The sequence below is a fragment of the Pelophylax lessonae genome, assembly GCF_965119305.1.
Source record: "Pelophylax lessonae genome assembly, chromosome: 7".
NCBI lineage: Eukaryota > Metazoa > Chordata > Amphibia > Anura > Ranidae > Pelophylax > Pelophylax lessonae.
Window position 1 is genome coordinate 273,254,067 of NC_138774.1, and position 20,368 is coordinate 273,274,434.

Below are 20,368 nucleotides of genomic sequence, written 5' to 3' on the forward strand. Positions count from 1 at the left end.
TACTGCGCATGCAGCATGCATTCCTGTTCCAATAGGTTTTCTAAAGTGACAGAACACGAAGCAGAAGGCGGACATCTTCTTACACCAAGCAAGTCTTGATTTTTACATTTATTTTAGCAATAAACTCACCTTATATACTGAATCACAGTATTATATTTGTATTATTGTACTCTAGTAAATATAGTGAAAGTGGCGACGGCCATCTTGGTACACCCCAACTGCTCAGCGACAAACTGATTATGTAGTGAAATAGACTTTTTCACTCGGTCTATTTCAGTATATAAGGTGAGTTTACGGCTAAAATAAATGTGAAATTCAAGACTTGCGTGGGTGTGAGAAGATGTCCACCTCTGCTTCGTGTTCTGTCACATTAGGAAACCTATTGGAACGCATGGCGCATGCTCAGTAAGTTGTTTTAGTCTGTACGTCACTTCTGGTAGCAGAATCTGATAGGTAGCGCTATTCTGACAGAAAACCTGTAAACAATTTTGCAACCTTGACCTGCGATAGTAAAATTTTACATATCATCTACCCCTTTACCTTATCCAGGTAAATTATACCTTGTTCTTTTCCGGATAAATTGTTTTTTCTTTTGGTGGTAAATGGATAGCTCTTTTATTTTTTATTCATCAAAGGAAAACTGTTCCAGATTAGTAAAACGAAAGTAAAATCAGATTTTTGTAAGATCTTACCGTAAAATCCTTTTCTCTTAGCTCATTGACAGATGTTGTCTCCGCAGGAGTAGGACTAGGCAGAAAGAAAAAACGTTCTGGCTCCACCCTAGGGGCAGTCCCAGAGGGTAGATCCTCCCTCTCTCTGCTACAAGAAATCAGTTCTGTTGTAAAGCAGTAACAGAGAATTTAACCCAACCCAACTCAATGATAGAGGGGCGGGTACTACGTCTGTCAATGAGCTAAGAGAAAAGGATTTTACGGTAAGATCTTACAAAAATCAGATTTTCTCTGTCGCTCATTGACAGACGTAGTCCTCTTTGATTCACATCAATTAGGACATCCAGAAGCAGTGCCACAAATGAGGGGTGGGATTGACAGAAATCAAAATCCAATCTAAAAGGCCCAACCGGTGCCAAACTAGAAGTTTTAAAGGCTCATTATAAACAAAGAATGAGACTCAAATAAAAATTCCAACGGAAAAAATAACCTCGAGGTAGACCACTGGTCTCCTCAAATTGCGGCCTGCAAAACCTTGCGGCCAAACGAGGCATCCGACGATGCCGTTACATCAACTTTATAATGTTTTGTAAAGTAATGCACCGACGACCAGGTAGCCGCCTTGCACACCTGGACCACTGACGCCTGATGGCGAAAGGCCCATGACGCACTAAGTGCCCGAGTGGAGTGCGCCTTAACAGGGAACGGGGGCTCCCGACCCTTAATAGAATAAGCCTGTACCACCGTCTGTCTGATCCATTTGGAAATAGTCGCGGCAGATGCAGGCAACCCCTTTTTGGGTCCATCCGGGACCACAAAAAGTGAATCCGTCTTGCGAAACGAGTCTGTCGTTTTCAAGTATACCCTGATCGCCCGGACCACATCCAAGGAGTGTAAAGCAAACTCCCGAGGATGACTGGGCTTAGGACACAGGGAAGGTAATACAATTTCTTCATTCAGATGAAATTCTGAAACCACATTTGGTAGGAAGGATGGATTCGGACGAAGAACCACCTTATCTCTATGAACCACCAGATATGGGGAACGACAAGATAATGCGGCCAGTTCTGACACCCTGCGTGCAGAAGTGATAGCCACCAAGAAGGCCACCTTCTGGGACAACGTAGGTAGAGGAATCTCCCTAATATCTTCAAAGGGAGGTTTCTGAAGAACCGACAATACTAAATTAAGATCCCAGGGTGGTAACGGCGCGCGCACTGGCGGAGCCAGATGTCGCACCCCCTGGCTGAAATTCCGCACCAAGGAATGAGTAGCCAAAGGCTTCTGAAAGAAGATAGCTAATGCTGAGACCTGACCCTTGATAGTGCTCAAGGCCAGTTTCTGCTCAACCCCTTGTTGCAGAAAAGCTAATATTCGACTAACCGAATAAGATCGTGGGTGGAACCCCAGGGGTTCACACCATGCAATGTAGGACTTCCATGTGCGATGATAAATCTTTCTGGAAGTCGCTTTCCTTGCTTTAACTAGAGTAGGAATAACTGAAGCTGACAAACCCTTGTCCTTCAGCACCTGGGTCTCAATAGCCAGGCCGTTAAAGCCAGCGATTGTAAAGCAGGATGGAAGATCGGTCCCTGAGACAGTAGATCCTCCCTGAGAGGAAGTCTCCACGGGACGTCCGCCACCAGTCTGACCAAGTCGGCGTACCAAGCTCGGCGAGGCCAGTCCGGAGCTACCAGGATTACTGGAATTCCTTCCTCCTCTATCCTGTGAAGAAGTCTTGGCAGTAACCCAAGAGGAGGGAAGGCATACATTAGCTGGTATTGCCCCCACGGGGCGACCAGCGCGTCTGCGGTCTCTGCTAGAGGATCGCGGGAGCGAGCCACAAATCTCTGTACTTTTCTGTTGAATCGTGATGCCAACAGATCCACATCCGGGGTGCCCCAACGTAGGCACAACTGGTGGAAAACTTCTGGATGGAGGGACCATTCCCCCTGATCCAGAGTCTGACGGCTGAGATAATCTGCCTGCCAATTCTCCACCCCCGGAATGAACACCGCAGAGATAGCTGGAACAAACCGTTCCGCCCAGCGAAGAATGCAAGCCACTTTCTTGGCCGCCCGGACACTCTTGGTGCCCCCCTGGTGATTGACATAAGCCACAGCCGTGGCGTTGTCCGACTGGATCCGAACCGGGCTGCCCTGGAGCTGCTCGGTCCAGTGAATCAGACAAAGTCTGATCGCTCTCAGTTCCAATACATTTATCGGTAACCTGGATTCTTCCGGGGACCAAAGTCCCTGAACGGATAGCTGACCAAGAATTCCTCCCCATCCGGATAGGCTGGCATCCGTGGTCACTATCGTCCAATATATTGGCAGAAATGACTTTCCCTGGCTGAGCATCGGAGACCGAAGCCACCAGACCAGAGACTCTCTGGTCTGTTTGCGCAATCGGATCCGATAGTCCAGGGATTCCGGATTCCGATTCCATCTGAGAAGAATCTCTTGCTGAAGAATTCGGGTATGAGACTGGGCAAATGGGACTGCTTCGAAGGAAGCCACCATCAACCCCAGAACCCTCATGCAAGTCCGAAGGGAAGACCAGCTGTTGGATAGTAACAACTGGACTGCTGATTGAATCTTCCGGAGTTTCCCTACCAGAAGGAAAACTCTTGTCCTGAATGTGTCTAGAATTAGACCCAGATATTCGAGCCTCTGGGTGGGAACCAGAAATTACTTTTGCTGGTTCACCAGCCACCCGAATTCCTGTAAAGAAATTATAGTATTTTCTATGTTTTGTAGCAGGGTCTGTGGAGACTCTGCATGAAGCAGGAGATCGTCTAGGTAACCTAGAATCGATATGCCTCTTTGGCGCAGTAGTGCCAACACCTTTGTGAAGACCCGAGGAGCCGTGGCAAGACCGAAAGGTAACGCCACAAACTGATAGTGGTTCTCTTCTACGGAAAAACGTAGAAACCGCTGATGTCCTGCGTAAATGGGAATGTGAAGATAGGCGTCCTTGATGTCTATGGACGCTAGGACATCCCCTGAATGCAGGAAGGCTGCTACTGTGCGAATGGATTCCATTTTGAATTTTCTTATGTTGACAAAGGAATTGAGTGCCCTTAAGTCCAGAATTGGACGCACTTTGCCCTCTTTCCTGGGTATTGTAAATAGGTTTGAATAAAACCCCTGAAAACGTTCTGTCCAAGGAACGTGGACTACCACTCCTTGTTGTAGTAAATCCGTGACTGCTCTCCGCAGATCTTCTAAACGATCCGGGGATAGTTGGATATTGGAAGGGAAGAATCGCGATCCGGGAACCGGCGAAGACGTCCCCCCACCCCAGTTATGGGTGGGGGCGCACCTTCAGGGTTTAGTAGACTTATCTTCAGGTCTGGAAGGAGCGGGCTTTTGCTTGCCCGACCAACTTCCCCTGAAGTCTCCTGAAGGAGCTTTGGAGGACTTAATTTTTTCACCCGCGGGACGAAAAAAATTTTTGTGAGCAGAAAAAGAAGGCCCTCGTCTTTGACGAGGTCCTTTACCCTTAGCATTTTGCGGTAAAAAGGTGCTCTTTCCTCCCGTGAGATCCTTAATGATCTCATCTAAGTTGGCTCCAAATAAACGCTCTCCTGAAAAGGGGATATTAGCCAATGCTTTTTTGGAACCTTGGTCGGCTAACCAACCTTTTAGCCACAGTGTACGCCTGAGAACCACTGCTGAAACTGATGCTCGCGCCAATAATGGAGTGGCGTCTAACGCCGCATCACACACAAACTGTAACCCCTGTATCATCTGTTCCAACAAATCTGATACCGCCTGAGGGACCTCTTCTAAGTCCCGGCGTAACCATTTGGTCCATTCAGTTACAGTCTGCGAAACCAGCCCAATAGCAATTATTGGTCTGAAAGCTGATCCAATCAAGGAAAACATGGTGCGAGAGACATAGCTTCTATCTTGCGATCCACCGGATCCTTAAAAGACGGAGCGTCTTCTAATGGAATAACCGTGGCTTTATTCAATCTAGCAATTGGTGAATCCACCACAGGTGGTTCTGTCCATTTCTTAATGAGGGTTTCCTCAAACGGATAACGCCTGTTAATGCGTTTAGAAATAGCAGTAGTGCGTTTTGGCAGACTCCATTCTTCTTTGATCGGAATGCCAAAACATTTGGGCAATGGAAAAACCTGCGCCACTTTGATGCGTTTTTTAGTCCCAAAGGGGATCTCAGTCTCAGCTACTTCCGACGGAGAACCCTGTAATCTTAAGGTTTCTTGAACAGATACAATTAGCGCGTTTACCAACGCTTCCTCTCGGGCTATGGCTGATGCCGAAACATCCTCCTCACTGTCTGAAGAGACAGTACCCGAGACACCAATCCCAGATGAGGTACCTGCAACTGCAGAAATAGGCTCAGATTCTGAATCCGAAGTTTCAGATAACATGGGGTTAGGCGGGGGTCGCTTCCTTGCACCCTGTCCCTGACAAGCCACTTCCACCCGGGACACAAAGGTCTCCATAATAGCTGACAATGATTCAATCGTAAGCGGGGTGCTGGAGGATCCTGCAGACACCTCAAGCGGATCCGGTGGAGATACATGAGTGGCAGGGTCCATGTTAACCCAGGACACTTTGCCAGAAAAAAAACTTTTTTTTTTTTTTTTTTATATGTATCCCCCTAGCGCAATAGCGCCCCTCAGTGTACCTGCTTCTTGACCCCCACAGAGAGAGAGAGAGGGGGACCCTCAAGGCTCACCACCCGATGCAGAGAAGTTTCCTTCGCGTTTGCGATGCGGGAACAGGCTGCGAATTCGCAGCCTTCCCGCATTGCATAAGTGTGAACCAAGCCTGAGAGCCGGTTCACACTACCACGACCAGAAAGTCGCCCCGTGACTTGAAGAGACTTGTGCACTACTTTGAAGAGACAGGAGACTTTGTCTGTGGGGAATGCCTGGCTAATCTCTTTCTTCTTCCTGGAAAGTCTGATAACAAGTCGCTTCAATTAAGTAAGGAGGCGACTCCCATTGAAGTATATGGGACAGTCGGATCACAGGTCGCCTCAAAGTAGTACAGGACCCTTTTCTGAAGTCGGAGCAACTTCAGTAGTGCCAATTAAGACAGCACTGATTAACATTGCTTTTGTTATGTCAAGCGCCCTGGGGCTACACAAGTCGTGCTAGTGTGAATGGGCTCTAAGCCCCCGTTCACACTAAGGCGACCTGGTCGCCTCCCATAGGGAAGCTGCGGACCCGTTCTAATAGGAGCGACACAAGTCGCTCCGACTTAGAAAAAGGTTCCGGAGCTTCTTTGGGGCGACCGCCATAGACTTCAATGTTATGAAGTCCGTGGCGGTCGCTCCAAGGTTGCGGCGCGCTGCTCGCACCGCAACCTCAGAGGTCGCGGTGCGAAGTAGCGTCGCCCCTATGTGAACGGGGCCTAAATCTCCCCCATTGTATCTTTCTCTCCTTATGTAAACATACACGTGTTAAAAAAAATAGCTAGATCAAGGTCAGTGAACAGATCAGTATATTGGATAGGATTTTTAAAAAAAAAGTTAAATATGCATTATTATTGTTTCTGGGCTGTACTAGGCGTAAAACAACATACATATAACACATATGTGGAATCACTGGGTTTGCAAAGGAGCAGGAGAATTTATTTAGATTGTTCTTTGGTGGTGGGTTATGGTAGTAGCAAGAAATATACAGCTACATTTAAACACAAATTTCTCTGTCGCTCATTGACACAGATAAAGAAAAGACCCACTTCCTTGAAGTCGCATATCTGAATACTGTTGGTGGAGGGGGTTACCTTACCACCAATGTAACGCATATATGCAGCCTGGGCTGCAAGGGGTTGTACTAGGGTGATGCCTGCAGCTAGAGGCATCAGCTTGGTACCATTTTTTTTTTAACAGCCGACAGTTGGCTTTCTTGTAATAATAACCAATGTGGCTAATCGGCCACTTGGCTGTTATTACAAGCAGCAGGAAGGGATATCAAGTGTATTTCTTCAAAAAAATGCATTTGAAATACAGCTGTGCTAATACCCTGTGCAACATGAGATATTGCAATGACTGCCATTTTATTCTCTAGGGCAGTAATGGCAAATCTTGGCACCCCAGATGTTTTAGACTGACATTTCCCATGATGCTCATGCACTCTGCAGAGTAGGTGAGCATCATGGGAAATGTAGTTCCAAAACATCTGGGGTGGCAAGGGTCGCCACCACTGCTCTAGGGTCTCTGCTAATGTTTGGGGTTTCTAAGTAATTTTCTAGAAAAAAAAATACTGATTTTAACTTTTAAGAATAAAATGTAAGAAAAAGGCTTAGGCATGAAGGGGGGGTTTTTGCCCAAACCAGGCTCTTCATGTTCTGTGCATCCCCTCCTAAGACCCCAGTTCATGGTAGTATAACCCATTCATGGTGTGTAAATATATTCTTGTAAAGCTCTAGAATAGTCAGTTATAAAGTTGTATAATATAAATATCTAACCTTCTTCTCTTTGTCTCTCATTTCAGAGCACTTTGGTCTCTAGCCTATCACGGTACATGCGACGCGGCGTCCCTTCCTCTCCTGCAGCTGGCCACTTGCCTTCCCCACAGCCAAAAGCCGGAACATCCTTAAAGGTAGCTCCTGAAGCCCAGGAGCCAATAATCCAGCTGGTCCAAGCATTTATACGACATGTACAAAGATAGAGAACTATTGGGGACTGATTAAAGAATGTACATAAACTCATTGACCCAGTCCATGGACCACAACCATCAGATACCGCTACCACCCACCATTGTTTTGTTACAAGCCTATTAATCAAGAGGACTGTAAAGCATCTTTTAAAGGCCAGTGCCTATCACACAAACATTCTGTATACATTTGTGAGCATACAAGCATAGGCTGTGCAATATAAATCACAGAGCAACCAAACTGATTTTTACTTGCTGTAGTCAGAGATGAGGAAATAGTTTGGCTGCTTTGGGATGTGTTGCGGAGCCTTTACTGAAAACTCACATTTTGGGACAGGAGATGAAACTGCCTCATGGAACAACCAGTGACTGTACTTGGTGTCATTGCATGCAGAGCTTGACACTACCATGCCAGTGTGCCCTTCATTTTTCTTTTTGTATGATGGTCTGTTTTGTTTTGTTTTGAAGGCAACTTGAATTTTTGACATCCTATTTATACTGAAAGTAAAAGAAACTTGTTAACATATTGCAGTCTGAGCAGTCTTTGCTGAGGGAAAAGTCACACAGGCCTGTTATGCAGGAATGACTTAATTTATTAATATATCTAATCAAACACAGACAGTAAATGCAGACAGGCAATAAATAACACACAAAAATAAAAGAAAAATCATTAGATGTGTGTGAAGCAATGGGCCTTTTGGTTTACCTGCACCTTGTTAGAAAAGTTGGGAACATAACAGGCCTTGGTGTGGTGGACAGTACAGTAGCCATTTTGTGTTGTAGTAACAAAGCACTTTGCAGCACTGGAGAGCAGTGTAGGAAGATAAGAAAATACAACTCAACTGACAAGATAGACAACAGTGGGTCTTGTGACATAGACCAGCCATATAATGTTTGAATATCAGCCGGTTCAGCAGGAACTGGCCAAGATTCAAATTGTTAATAATAGGCTGAATGATCAACTTCGGTACAACCAACATGCCGGATTTGCTTGCCATTATTGCAAGTGGCTGCTATAACCACTAGCGATAATTACTGTTCTCTCCCGGCTTCCATTGTTAGGAGAATACAATTGCTGATTCCCCTCTGTCAGCACTGTATGTCTTGAGGAAATTGTGCGAATTTCTTTCCTGCAACCCATGCTTGCAGGAAAGAAAATTTGCGCCGTGTATGGCCTGCCAGAAGGAAGAACTGTCCTCTGCAACTCACATGATCCAACAGAGTCTGAAATAGGTCTTGTGGAGTATAGGTAATTAAAAGCAGGAATATGGTTGCTAATGGCAATTTGTTAAAAAACAAAGCATTTAAAAGTTCTCTGTATTTTTACTAAATGCATGGTCTGTTCCTCCCAGAAGGAGTAGTATTTGGACCAAGGATTCCTATCTAAACAGCCTTGTTCCTATGACATATAAACTATGGAATTCATTTATAGCATGTTTATTCTTTTTTTAAGCCCCCGTTCAGTTTGGTCCGATTTGGCATGCCAAATCAGAGCCTCTTGCCGGCAAGGACACCGACTTTGCAGTGCCTCACCAATTCCCAAAAGTAGTTCCTGCACTACTTTTTGTGACTTTAGGGGCGATATCAATAGATATCTGTGCATGAACCCGCACAGACGTCTGTCAAATCGCCCCCGAACTCGCACAATTTCAAACCCTCCCTCAGTTTGACCGTGGGCTAAACAGAATTTAGGTGCACTTTAACGAGGACCTGGCATTTTGCAGAGATACTACTTAAAACCAGAAGAAGCACCTCATCCCAGTGACTAGCCTACCCTTCTTTTTATTTCTCCCTGTAATGATATGTAGAGGTGATGCCTTACTAAAGGAGGTGGGGGGGGGAGTGTTAAATGAGCTCAGTAAAGCTGTGTTCATTCTGTTCCCAATCAAGTGCAGGGGCATTTAGAGAAAAATATTTTATAGTTCATTCAGACTATGATAAAAAAAGAGAAAAATATCCCAGAATCCTCTTTATAACCCCCCTTGCCTTTAAATATTCAAAGTAATAAAAGCTGCTCTACCCCACTTTCCAGCAAGCAAAGCTCCTATTGGTTCATAGGGACAGATAATTGACTGTACCTGATTTAGTTAGGAGTGTTGTGTCCAATATATGCAATAGAAGAAGATTGGCCAAACTATCCATGCAGCACAGATACTGCCTCCTGTTTGACACAGGAAGGCACAGGTTCAGCAAGTCTGTAAATAGAGAGGGCAGTAAAGGATAAGTTAAGTGACTTCTGCTAGAACATGTTCCATTATACTAGAAAAGCATCCACAAAGACAGTGGATAAATACTAGATTTTTTCTGTGATGGCCAAGTCTGTTTTTTTTCCTAAATCATTCTTAAATATGGCACAGGCATAAAGTCTGCGCTACTCTTGTAAATGGAGGAAACAAGCTCTGTTTTTCTATGCTATGTCTGTGCCAGACACTCACAGGAAACTGCTTGCTCCGGTTCCCTATGCCTGCCATCATTACCCCCCATTCAGCTGAGAGGGAGGATGAAGACTGGTAACCTGTATTTGCTGAGAGTAACAGTCAGGTGCTTTCTATGTAATGTGTTCACTGCAAATGCAGAGAAAGCCGTCTGCCAGCTTACTCGCAGACACTTAACATCACATTTTATATTGGGAAACTGCTCCAATCTGTTAATTAGGCATAGAACACACACCAGATTCTGTTGCACTATGAAATAAAAAGGTGGTGCAGAGAAAGTTAAATCAGGGCCATCTGCTTTGTTAATGTGGCACATGCCGCTCATTAGATTGGCCCAGGAAGCTTTGCTAAGTTCCCTTAAGGAATTAAGCCTATAAGAATATTCTGTAATGAAATGCAAACAGGAATCCTAACTCCTAGAAAAATTGTAAATGGTAGATAAGGCAAGCAGTAAAGCTACCCGAACAAGATTAACAATTTATATTATAAAGGGGGTAGCGAACAAGCTATGTAAATCAAATATATTCGACATAACTCTTGCAACATCATCTCTTTTATAATTTGACGTGTCCTCTTTAAAGAATATCCCATGGCTGCACCCAGGTAGGGCAGTCATTTTTAAAATATTAAAACTATTATACTTTCTCATTTAAAATGAACACAATATGGCTTCCTCTACTGTGTGCCAATCACCTCTATGAAAATCTGAGGGCAGATGGGAACTATTGATACAAAGGAATGTACAAAGATGGCTTGGCTCTAAAGGGGACTGAGAAAGTCACAAAATATTTCAGATACATTCTCTCTCTGCATAGTGGTGCTAAAGTGATTTTTTTCCTTTTATACTAGAAGAAAATTCTGAAAACCAAAACATGCCCCACAAAGAGAATTTTTATAGTAATAGGAATCTCAAATGTACAGAACTCCACAGTGACTGTAAATAACAAAATGTTGGGACTCTTCAACCACCGGTGACTCAGCACTGTGGAAGCTGCTGCCATCTTGGCTTGCGGCCTCATTGGTATTGCGCTTTGGGAGATTTCACATCTGGGATTTTTAGCACAAGCCAGTTTGGTCATGAAAGGTGAACAGCCTTGTGAGCGGTTCCCTGAACAGCAGACTAAAGTTTAGTAATGCACAGTGTGAGGCAGTTAACTACATCTGTGCTGCTCAGTCATTAAAACTGGAGGCTGATCACTTACAAGGAGGGGGCTGTGTGAAAAAGGGAACTTGCAACGACAGATGAACTGGGATTTGAAGCAGCAGCAGCCTCGGAGCAATGAGTCAGCCCCTAGGGGGCTATTGGCTTGTTGAGAGATTCTGCACATCTGTAACTCTGGTCTAGCTGAGGAGCTCCAGGTAGGTAACTGGTACTTTTCCTTTCTTGTTCCCTCGTTCTCCAATGAGCCAGTCTGGGTCCATGCCAGGGAGGCTATAAACAGTAATTAACTGAAAAGGGAAAAAAGGAACTGGTAAATGTATACAAGGAAAAAGTCTTGGAAAGAAATGCAAGCTACAGTTTTCCTTCACTTACCTCATCTGCCTTGAGTGCCAGCTCACTGCTGTCTGCTGCCTCGTAATCATACAGAACCCTGGCTTTACGTGTACCACTGGCAGGTGGCTTCACCTCAGATGGGTTCAGGGTCCCATCCGCAGGATTAGGACTCACAGCTTGGAGCAGCGGCAGAGTGGCAGCTGGCGGTGAGGTGCTGAGAGGAGGAGACATGGCATCTGTATTGCCCACAAATGTAGATGGAAATCTGTACAGGATAAAGACATTGAGTTAAGGTGGCTGTAAACAGCAGCAACATAAAGGAGAAAGCACTTTCTGCACAGACTTAACAGTAAACTGGTTAAAATATTTCCATTTTCTATAGAGCAAAAGGGAAGTAAAATACATCCTAGCTATACAGAGATGGGGAGAATCAGATGTGTGATGGCCTGGAACAAGTGGAGATTAAATAAGTTCACCTTTGGGGACATTGTTACATGTTCTACTTGTTTTTATGGTGGAACATGTACCCTGCTCTTGCTGCACAAACCCTCTCCTTGTGACAGTGTGATCTTCTCCTTGCACCCGCTGTCACTATTTGAAAAGATTGTGGCTGTGCAGGGCTTCACCCATATGGCCACATTCATTCACAGAGTTCCGTGAATGAATGAACTACAAGAACCGACAGCCTTTGTGACTGATGGCATGTAGTTCTCTAATAACTACCAGGGCACTGTTGAGCACTCTAGGTAGTTCATGGATTCTTCCTGTCGTCATTGTGCAACTGCCTGCCCATATGAGCAGACAGCTTACACTGACAAAAAAGATATTGGGAGCACACCCTAAACGCACAATTCTCAGGTTGGTGCTGCTAAAAGACCAATATACAAATTCAACAATATAATAGCACACACATACATTTTTTTCTGTGTATGTGTGCGCCATTATATTGTTCAGCTTACACTGACAGTCTGCAAAGCTTTCAAGGCTACCGCCAAAAAAAAATAGAAAATCCACATTTTTCTTTACCTGAAAAATGTGCATTTGTTTTTTCTTTTAAAGGTCAACTGATTCTTTAAGACACTGGATTCAAATTATCAGAAGATTAGCATGATGTAATCGGGTACAATAGCTCTAGTGAGGCAGCTCTTGCTAACATGGTACTCCCTAAGCCCCCATTCACATCGAGCCGCTTTAACATGTCAAATCAAAGCCTATTACCTGCAACGACATCGCATCGATTTCCAAAAATAGTTTCTGCACTACTTTTGGCGATTTCAATAGACATCTGTGCAAAAACCCGCACAGATGTATGTCAAATTGCTCCCGAACTTGCACTGACATGCAGGTTTGAAATTGTGCGAGTTCAGCTGAGCTTGCACGATTTCAAACTCACCCTCAGTGTGAATGAGGGCTAAGGGGTCCAAATTTAGTGATCCAAGTATACAAAATTCAATGAGGGCATCAAACAATATTAGAATCCAAAACCTTTAAAAGTATTGATTCACAAATGACAGCACCGACGAGCTTCCCCCCATATTCACAGCTTAAATATGACATATAATCATCATTGATCAACCTTTTCAACGTGGAGGAACCCTTGAAATAATTTTCAGGTCTCTGGGAACCCCTGCTAAAAATGACTATATTTACAACTCATGATACATTAGTGTGATGGTCAGTGGGAAGAATGCTCCTTACACTTGTGGACATTGGGAAGAATTACCTTCTTCCAGATAGCTAAAAAGATCAATGGTGTCAGGGGAACTTATCTGAGAGGAAGAAATTGCTCAAGGAACCCCTAGCAACCTCTGGAGGAACCCTAGTTGAGAACCACTACTTTAGAGGGATCTATTATTTTTAATACCCCAGAAATGCGTTCTGTGTTTGTGAATCAACACTTTTGTTAAGCGCCGGTTCACATAGGAGCGACGCTACTTTCAGGGGCGACCTCCGAGATCGCGGTGCGAGCAGCGCGCCGCGACCTCGGAGCGGCCGCCACGGACTTCATAACATTGAAGTCTATGGCGGTCGCCTCCTGGTCGCCCCAAAGAAGCTCCGGACCCTTTTTCTAGGTCGGAGCGACTTGTGTCGCTCCTATTAGAACGGGTCCGCAGCTTTCCTATGTGAGGCGACCAGGTCGCCCTAGTGTGAACCGGGGCTAAAGGTTTGGTGTTTTTATTTTGCACTTCCTGTATCGATGAGTGTAAAAACAGGCAGAAAATGTCTTACTGCCAAGCTCTCTTGGTGAGAGGCTTGTTTGTTTCAGGTCAGCCTTAAGCCAAGAGGCTGTGTAAAGGATAAGCACGGTTTCTTCAATAATGGCATAATCCTATCAACCCTGCCCAGCTCAGCAGCTTTCCCATATAAATACTGAACACAGTTGTAGATTTCTGTCTATAGTCCCTCCCCGGCCTGAGAAATGGCTCACATTGTGCAGAAGTCTTAGCATAATGTAAATGTCATGCTTTCTCCATGCCATCCAAGTGTGCACACCCAGCTGGGGACAATTTTCTATTATCAGGACTGGTCCATGTACAGCATTTCTGAGGATGCTGCAAACCACCCAGATAATATAGATCATTGCTCAGGACCGTAAGAAAAGCCAGGGAGTCAGAGGATAGAAAATGGCTGCCAATGTTGACCGCCACTTGAAAATGCTTAGTGTCTGGCTGTCCCTGGCTTCAGGACTAAATAAGGGTCAGAGCTTCTTGTCTGCCTACTTGTTCAGTCAGTGACTTGGAAAGAAAAACTGGATTTTTGACTTACCGTAAAATCCTTTTCTCTTAGGTTTATCGACGGACGCAGTCCTCTGATGCATCTCAGTAGGGTAATACCGCCCCCTACAGGAGTAGAACACTAGGCAGAAAGAATTTCTGGCTACGCCTATGGGCAGTCCCTGGGGGTATACCCTCTCTCTTCCTGCATAGGATGTCAGTTTTGTACCAAAGTAGTGTCAGAGAAAAGCACACCAACCCACTCAAAAAATTAGAGGGGCGGGTACTGCGTCCGTCAATGAACCTAAGAGAAAAGGATTTTATGGCAAGTCACAAATCCAGTTGTTTTCTCTATCATTTATTGACAGAGGCAGTCCTCTGATGCATATCAGTAGGGACGTCCCAGAGCAGTACCAAAATGAGGGGTGGGAACAGCAGAACAAAGAAAAAACAGTCCCCAAGGCCAACATGGCCAACCAGGCAACACAGGACTCATCAGAACAACCAGATGAGGTCCACCTGAAAACAAACAGAAGAACACCCTCAAGGAAGGAAGGACAAGGGGCCCCCTAAACCGCGGCCTGCAAAACCTTGCGGCCAAAAGCGCCTTCCGCAGATGCCATTACATCCACCTTATAAAATTTACTAAAAGTGTGAACAGACGACCAAGTCGCCGCCTTGCACACCTGAAGCACAGATGCCTGATGGCGAAAAGCCCAGGAAGCACTAAGCGCCCGAGTAGAACGTGCCTTGACAGGGAAGGGAGGAACCTTACCCTTAATGTAATGAGCTTGCACCACTGTCTGTCTGATCCATCTGGAAATAGTCGCAGCAGACGCAGGCAGCCCTTTCTTCGGGCCATCCATGAGCGAAAAGGCTTGGTAGACGCCAAATACACCCGATCGCCCGAACAAAATCCAGGGTATGCAGAGCAAATTCCTTAGGATGTTTAGGCTTCGAACACAAGGAAGGTAACACGATGTCCTCATTCAGGTGAAAACTGTAAACCACCTTCGGCAGGAAAGAAGGATCCGGCCTTAGGACCACCTTGTCCTTGTGAACCACCAAATGGGGAAAACGACAGGACAGCGACGCCAGTTCCGACACCCTGCGCACAGAAGTGATAGCCACCAAGAAGGCCGCCTTCTGAGACAGAGTAAGCAGGGGGACCTCCCGAATATTCTCAAAGGGAGGCCTCTGGAGAACCGACAGCACCAAATTACGATCCCATGTCGGTAGCTGAGGTCGCACCGGAGGTACCAAATGTCACACCCCCTGGACGAAACTACGCACCAGGGAATGGGCGGCCGACGGCCTCTGGAAGAAAATAGCCAAGGCCGAGACCTGACCCTTGATAGTACTCAAGGCCAACTTTTGATCAACTCCCAGTTGAAGGAAAGCCAAGATCTGAGCCACCGAATAAGAGCGCGGGTGGGTCCCAAGGGACTCACACCACACAATGTACGACTTCCACGTACAATGATAATTCTTCCTGGAAGACGCCTTCCTCGCTTTTAGCAGAGTGGGAATCACTGAAGCAGATAAAACCCCTGTCGTTCAGCACCTGGCTTTGAACAGCCAAGCATTAAAGCCAGTGACTGTAAAGCAGGATGGAAGATTGTCCTTTAAGACAGTAGATCCTCCCTGAGAGGAAGTCTCCAAGGAGCGTCTGCAACTAGCCTGACCAGGTCGGCGTAGCAAGCGCGACGAGGCCAGTCCAGAGCCACAAGAATGAACGGAATCCCTTCTGCCTCTAGCCTGCGAAGAAGTCTTGGCAGCAACTTGAGAGGAGGAAAGGCATACATCAGTCGGTACCGGCCCCAGGGGGCCACCAGCGCATCTGCCACAGAGCCTCGGGAGCGGGCCACAAACCGCTGTACCTTCCGGTTGATTTGAGATGCCAACAGATCCATGTCCGGAGTGCCCCAGCGAAGGCACAACTGGTGAAACGCCTACGGATGCAGGGACCACTCCCCTGCATCCAAGGCCTGGCAGCTAAGGTAATCCGCCTGCCAATTCTCCACTCCCGGAATGTGTAGCCCAATGTAGAATGTCCGCCACTTCCAGGGCCGCAAGGACACTCTTGGTGCCCCTTTGGTGATTGACGTAAGCCACAGCCATGGCATTGTCTGATTGAATGCGCACTGAACAACCCTCCAGACGTTCGGTCCGGTGTGTCAGGCAAAGCCGGATCGCTCTCAGCTCCAGGACATTGATCGGCAATCGAGATTCCTCCAGGGACCAGACTCCCTGGGCCGAGTCCTGATTGAGGACTCCCCGACTCTCCCCCCCCCCCGGACAGACTCACATTCGTGGTGACAACCGTCCAGTATATAAGGAGAAAGGATTTTCCTGACCGAAGCCACCAGACTAGGGACTCTCTGGTCCTGTGGCTTAACCGAATCCAAAAATCCAGAGAATTCGGGTGTTTGTTCCACTTGAAGAATTTCCTTTTGAAGAACCCTCGTGTGGAACTGAGCGAATAGGACCGTCTCAAAGGAGGACACCATCAGTCCCAATACTCTCATACAGATCCGAAGGGACGGTCGGTCGTTGGACATCAACAAGCGACCTGCCGACTGGATCTTCTGGAGTTTTTCTGGAGGTAGAAACACCCTGGCAAAGGACAAGTCCAGGGTCAGGCCCAGATAGATCAGTTTCATGGAAGGGGTCAGAGACGACTTTTGGAGGTTCACAACCCAACCAAACTCCTCCAGAGTACACATGGTGACTCCCAAATTTTCTGTCAGCAACGCAGGGGACCCCGCACGGAGAATCAGATCGTCCAGGACCGATATCCGCCACTGTCGCAACAGTGCCAGGACCGGGGCCAACACCTTTTGTGAAGACCCGAGGGGCAGAGGCTAAACCAAAGGGTAACGCCACAAACTGATAGTGGTCTTCCCTGAAAGGGGAGTTCCGTCAAGGTGTTCTTAAAAGCCTGATCTGCAGACCAACAGCGCAAGCACCATCTGGTCCAACAGCTCCCCAAATTCAGGAGAGACATGCTGGCCCTCTCCATCACGTCATAGCAGCTTCGCCCATTCAATCACCGCTTGGATGACTAAGGCCAAAGCAAAGGCAGGTCGTAACGCAGTCCCCGCCATAGCGTACATGTTGCGGGCCACAGCCTCCGCCTTCCTATCCTCTGGGTCCTTAAAGGATGGAGAATCTTCCACCGGAATCACGGTAGCCTTGTTAAGTCTGGAAACCGGGGGATCCACCTTAGGGGGGCACCGACCACTTCTTCACCAGAGACTCCTCAAAAGGGTAGCGCCTGGTAAACCGCCTAGACACCCCGGGAGAACGTGTCCGCCACTCCCATTCTTTGGCAAGCAGGCCAGCAAGATAAGTGGGGAAGGGAAAAGACTTTTCCACCCTCGGAGGTTTATGGGTGCCGAAGGCAACCCACCCCCCAGAAGCGACGACAGCTGCATTCCTCCAATTTTAGGGTTTCGCGCACCGAAACAATCAGTGCAGCCCACCCGCGCCTTATCCTGTGCAAAAGGCGGCTCATCCTCACTATCAGAGGAGGCATGGTGCGGGGTACCCGACTTGGCCAGGTGGTGACTTGGCGTCTGTGGTGGCTGGGTCAGACTCAGAGTCCGAGACGTCAGAGGAGGCAGGGGTAGGTGGGGGGTCACTTCTGCGCACCCCGCCCTCTAAATGCCACCTCCACCCAGGACACAAAAGCTTCCAGGACAGCTGAAATCGCATCAGTGGACAGTTGCGACCCGGAGGGCCCTGAGGCCTCCGTGAGGGGATCAGGTGGGGACACATGGTCTGAGGGGTCCATGTTGCACTAATAGGACCCGCCAGCAACTTTTGGGAAAAATGACAGAAAAAAATTTTACTCACCATACCGGGAACACAGGCGGGCGCCATCTCATGACAGGACCCCACGCCACCGTAGTAGGGGGGCTGTCGGCTAAATAGGAATGCTGCGACATAAGCCTGGACCCTGTCGTGTGTGTGTCGTGGTGAGACGTTTACTCGCGGGGCCAGTCCCTGTCCAGTGGGACTATTTCGCAGCCGACCCAGCGAGGAGCTAATGCCTACATGCGCTCGCTGGCCAGACTGGGGGTGATCACTGGATATGGGGGTCCAGTCTGTCGCCCAGCATAATTGCTTGAAGATCTCACAGGAAAATCGTTCCAGAGAAAATAAAAGACTAGCTAAAAAAATGCTACATAAAAAAAAAAAAAAATACTCCCATGCCAGGACCAAAGATCCCAGCTAGGAACTAGGTCCTTACTCCTTACTAGGCAGAAAAAAAAACTGACATCCTATGCAGGAAGAGAGAGGGTATACCCCCCAGGGACGGACTGCCCATAGGCGTAGCCAGAAATTCTTTCAGGCTAGTGTCCTACTCCTGTAGGGGGGCGGTATTACCCTACTGATATGCATCAAAGGACTGCGTCCATCAATGAACGATAGAGAAATTAGGTGGTTGGATCAGCTCCACCGTTCCTCCAAGCCAACTGAACCAGCATTTTTAGAAGGAAAGCCTAGCAGAAGTTGCCATGTTTTTCTCTCTTAGGTTTCCTAAATAAAAAATTTCTCTCTTGGGAATCAGTGAAATACATCTATTTAATGCCTTAAGGCCTTGGTGCATAACTTTTATAAAAGAAGAATCTTTTTGCAGCTACAAACCGGATCATCACATTTCTGGGGTAGGGAAGTACAGTATGGAAGCGGAATAGTTGTTAGAGTTAATACAACAGTTTCTTCTTACAATTTCAGTACTCAGACCCAGTGACAGATAAAAAAAACCTATGTTCACCATGACTTTAGAATAAGAGGTATATCGGGAAGAGCTTGGTTACTTGGGGCAAGACACTAAATACCAAATGCATGACAAAAAAAAAAAAATAGTATACTTACACATCACCCTTTGAGCTGCCAGCGTAGGGAAAAAATTTAAATGAAACACGGCATTACAAACATTAATTAAATGCAAGTAATTCTGTTTACGTTTATATGCAAGCACTATTTAACCCTTTCGTGCCTACGGAATGTAAATATGTGGCCTCGGCTTCAAGGAGTTGTAACAGGGCGATGCCTGCAGCTAGAGGCATCACCCCCCGGTACCTGCAGCTAGAGGCATCACCCCCCGGTACCTGCAGCTAGAGGCATCACCCCCCGGTACCGTTTCTCCTTTCTTTTTCCTTCCCTCCCTTCCACAGCCGGTCCTCCTGCAATGCCCGGCAATGAGCCACTCGTCACGCAACCAAGATCCTGACAATAGGTATGGGACCACCTTTCCTAAGTATTGAAGAAAGAAGAAAAAGAGTGCCTTTATGGATTAAACAAATGTCCTTTATTCCAGCCCGGCTCACTCCAAGAGATCCGGAAAATCTTCAAGGCATCGCGACCATGATAGTCCAGACCGCAGATCAAGATCATCCCACTATAGATCCTCAGAGAGATCGAGGTCAAGACACCATCACTCTCCTTCTCCACCATCCCACTCCTCGAGGAAGAAGTGCTGGGCTTGTGGCGCAGTGCCTTTACCTAGCAAATTGGTCTGCCAGGACTGTTTTCGGGACTACGCGTCCAACCGCGAGCTGGAGAACCAACAAGTGGTAGATCTACTCTAGCAGACTATGAAGGTTTCCCTCTCAGAATTGACAACTCTGGTCCCTGCACAGACGGCTCCTTCTACAGCTCAGGTTCCGGACAGGGATGCTAGCGCTCCAGGCCCCTCAGGCCTAAACCCTTCTCGTCCTTCGGGTCTATTACATGGGGAGGCATCTTCAGGGCACCTCTCGGAGGAATCCTCAGAGGAGTCGGACCCTTCAGGCTTTAATTATGCCTTAATCCCACCCTTTAGTTAGGCAGTCAAGACGGCGATTGCCTGGGAGGATCCCGAAGAACCCATTCAAAAATTGAGGACATATTTTCCCTTCCTTAAAAGGAAGCAGATATTCTTTCCTCTAATGGGCGAAATAAGAGAGATCATCGAAGAGGAATGGAAGAAGACAGATAAAAAGTTCTCCTTAGGCTGCCTTAATAAGCTATACCCTCTAGCCGAGGCTGAGGCGCAGTCGTTGAATTCCATGCCGGTGGTAGCTGCTGCAGTCATACGACTCGCCAAAACTATCACACTGCCTATGGAGGATTCAGCTTCTTTTAAGGACCCGCTAGATCGAAGAATCGACCTAGACCTAAAAAGGGGCTACTTGGCTTCGGGCGCGGCCTGTAAACCAGCTATTGTCCTCACATCTGTCTCCAATGCCATCAAGGCATGGACTGAAAATGTCGAGACAGCTCTACACCAAAATGTCCCCAGAGAAGACATCATTAAGGCGCTGGAGGAGCTGAAGATATCGGCAGACTTCATTGGGGAGGCCGCCATTGATACCATCCGCTGTTCTGCGCAGTCAATGCTCCACACAGTAATGGCCAAAAGG

At 46.9% G+C, this 20,368-nt stretch overlaps 2 protein-coding genes across 7 annotated transcripts in view; one reads left to right on the plus strand and one right to left on the minus strand.

Moving 5' to 3' along the window:
• Window positions 1–7,391, plus strand: part of NUP188 (nucleoporin 188) — a 152,020-nt gene extending 144,629 nt beyond the window's left edge. For both annotated transcript variants that reach the window (XM_082263034.1, XM_082263035.1), the window contains exon 44: window positions 7,150–7,391. In XM_082263034.1, coding sequence (XP_082119160.1) covers window positions 7,150–7,326 — 177 coding nt within the window. In that variant the 3' untranslated portion in view covers window positions 7,327–7,391. The remainder of the gene's footprint in view (window positions 1–7,149) is intronic.
• A 3,151-nt stretch (window positions 7,392–10,542) lies between these two features.
• SH3GLB2 (SH3 domain containing GRB2 like, endophilin B2) overlaps window positions 10,543–20,368 on the minus strand; it is a 143,431-nt gene continuing 133,605 nt past the window's right edge. For 3 of the 5 annotated variants that reach the window (XM_082263088.1, XM_082263086.1, XM_082263084.1), the window contains 3 exons: window positions 18,840–18,854; window positions 11,281–11,506; window positions 10,543–11,195 (listed from right to left, as the gene is read on the minus strand). In XM_082263088.1, coding sequence (XP_082119214.1) covers window positions 11,088–11,195; window positions 11,281–11,506; window positions 18,840–18,854 — 349 coding nt within the window. In that variant the 3' untranslated portion in view covers window positions 10,543–11,087. The remainder of the gene's footprint in view (window positions 11,196–11,280; window positions 11,507–18,839; window positions 18,855–20,368) is intronic. The other 2 variants (XM_082263087.1, XM_082263085.1) reach the window with 1 other exon arrangement.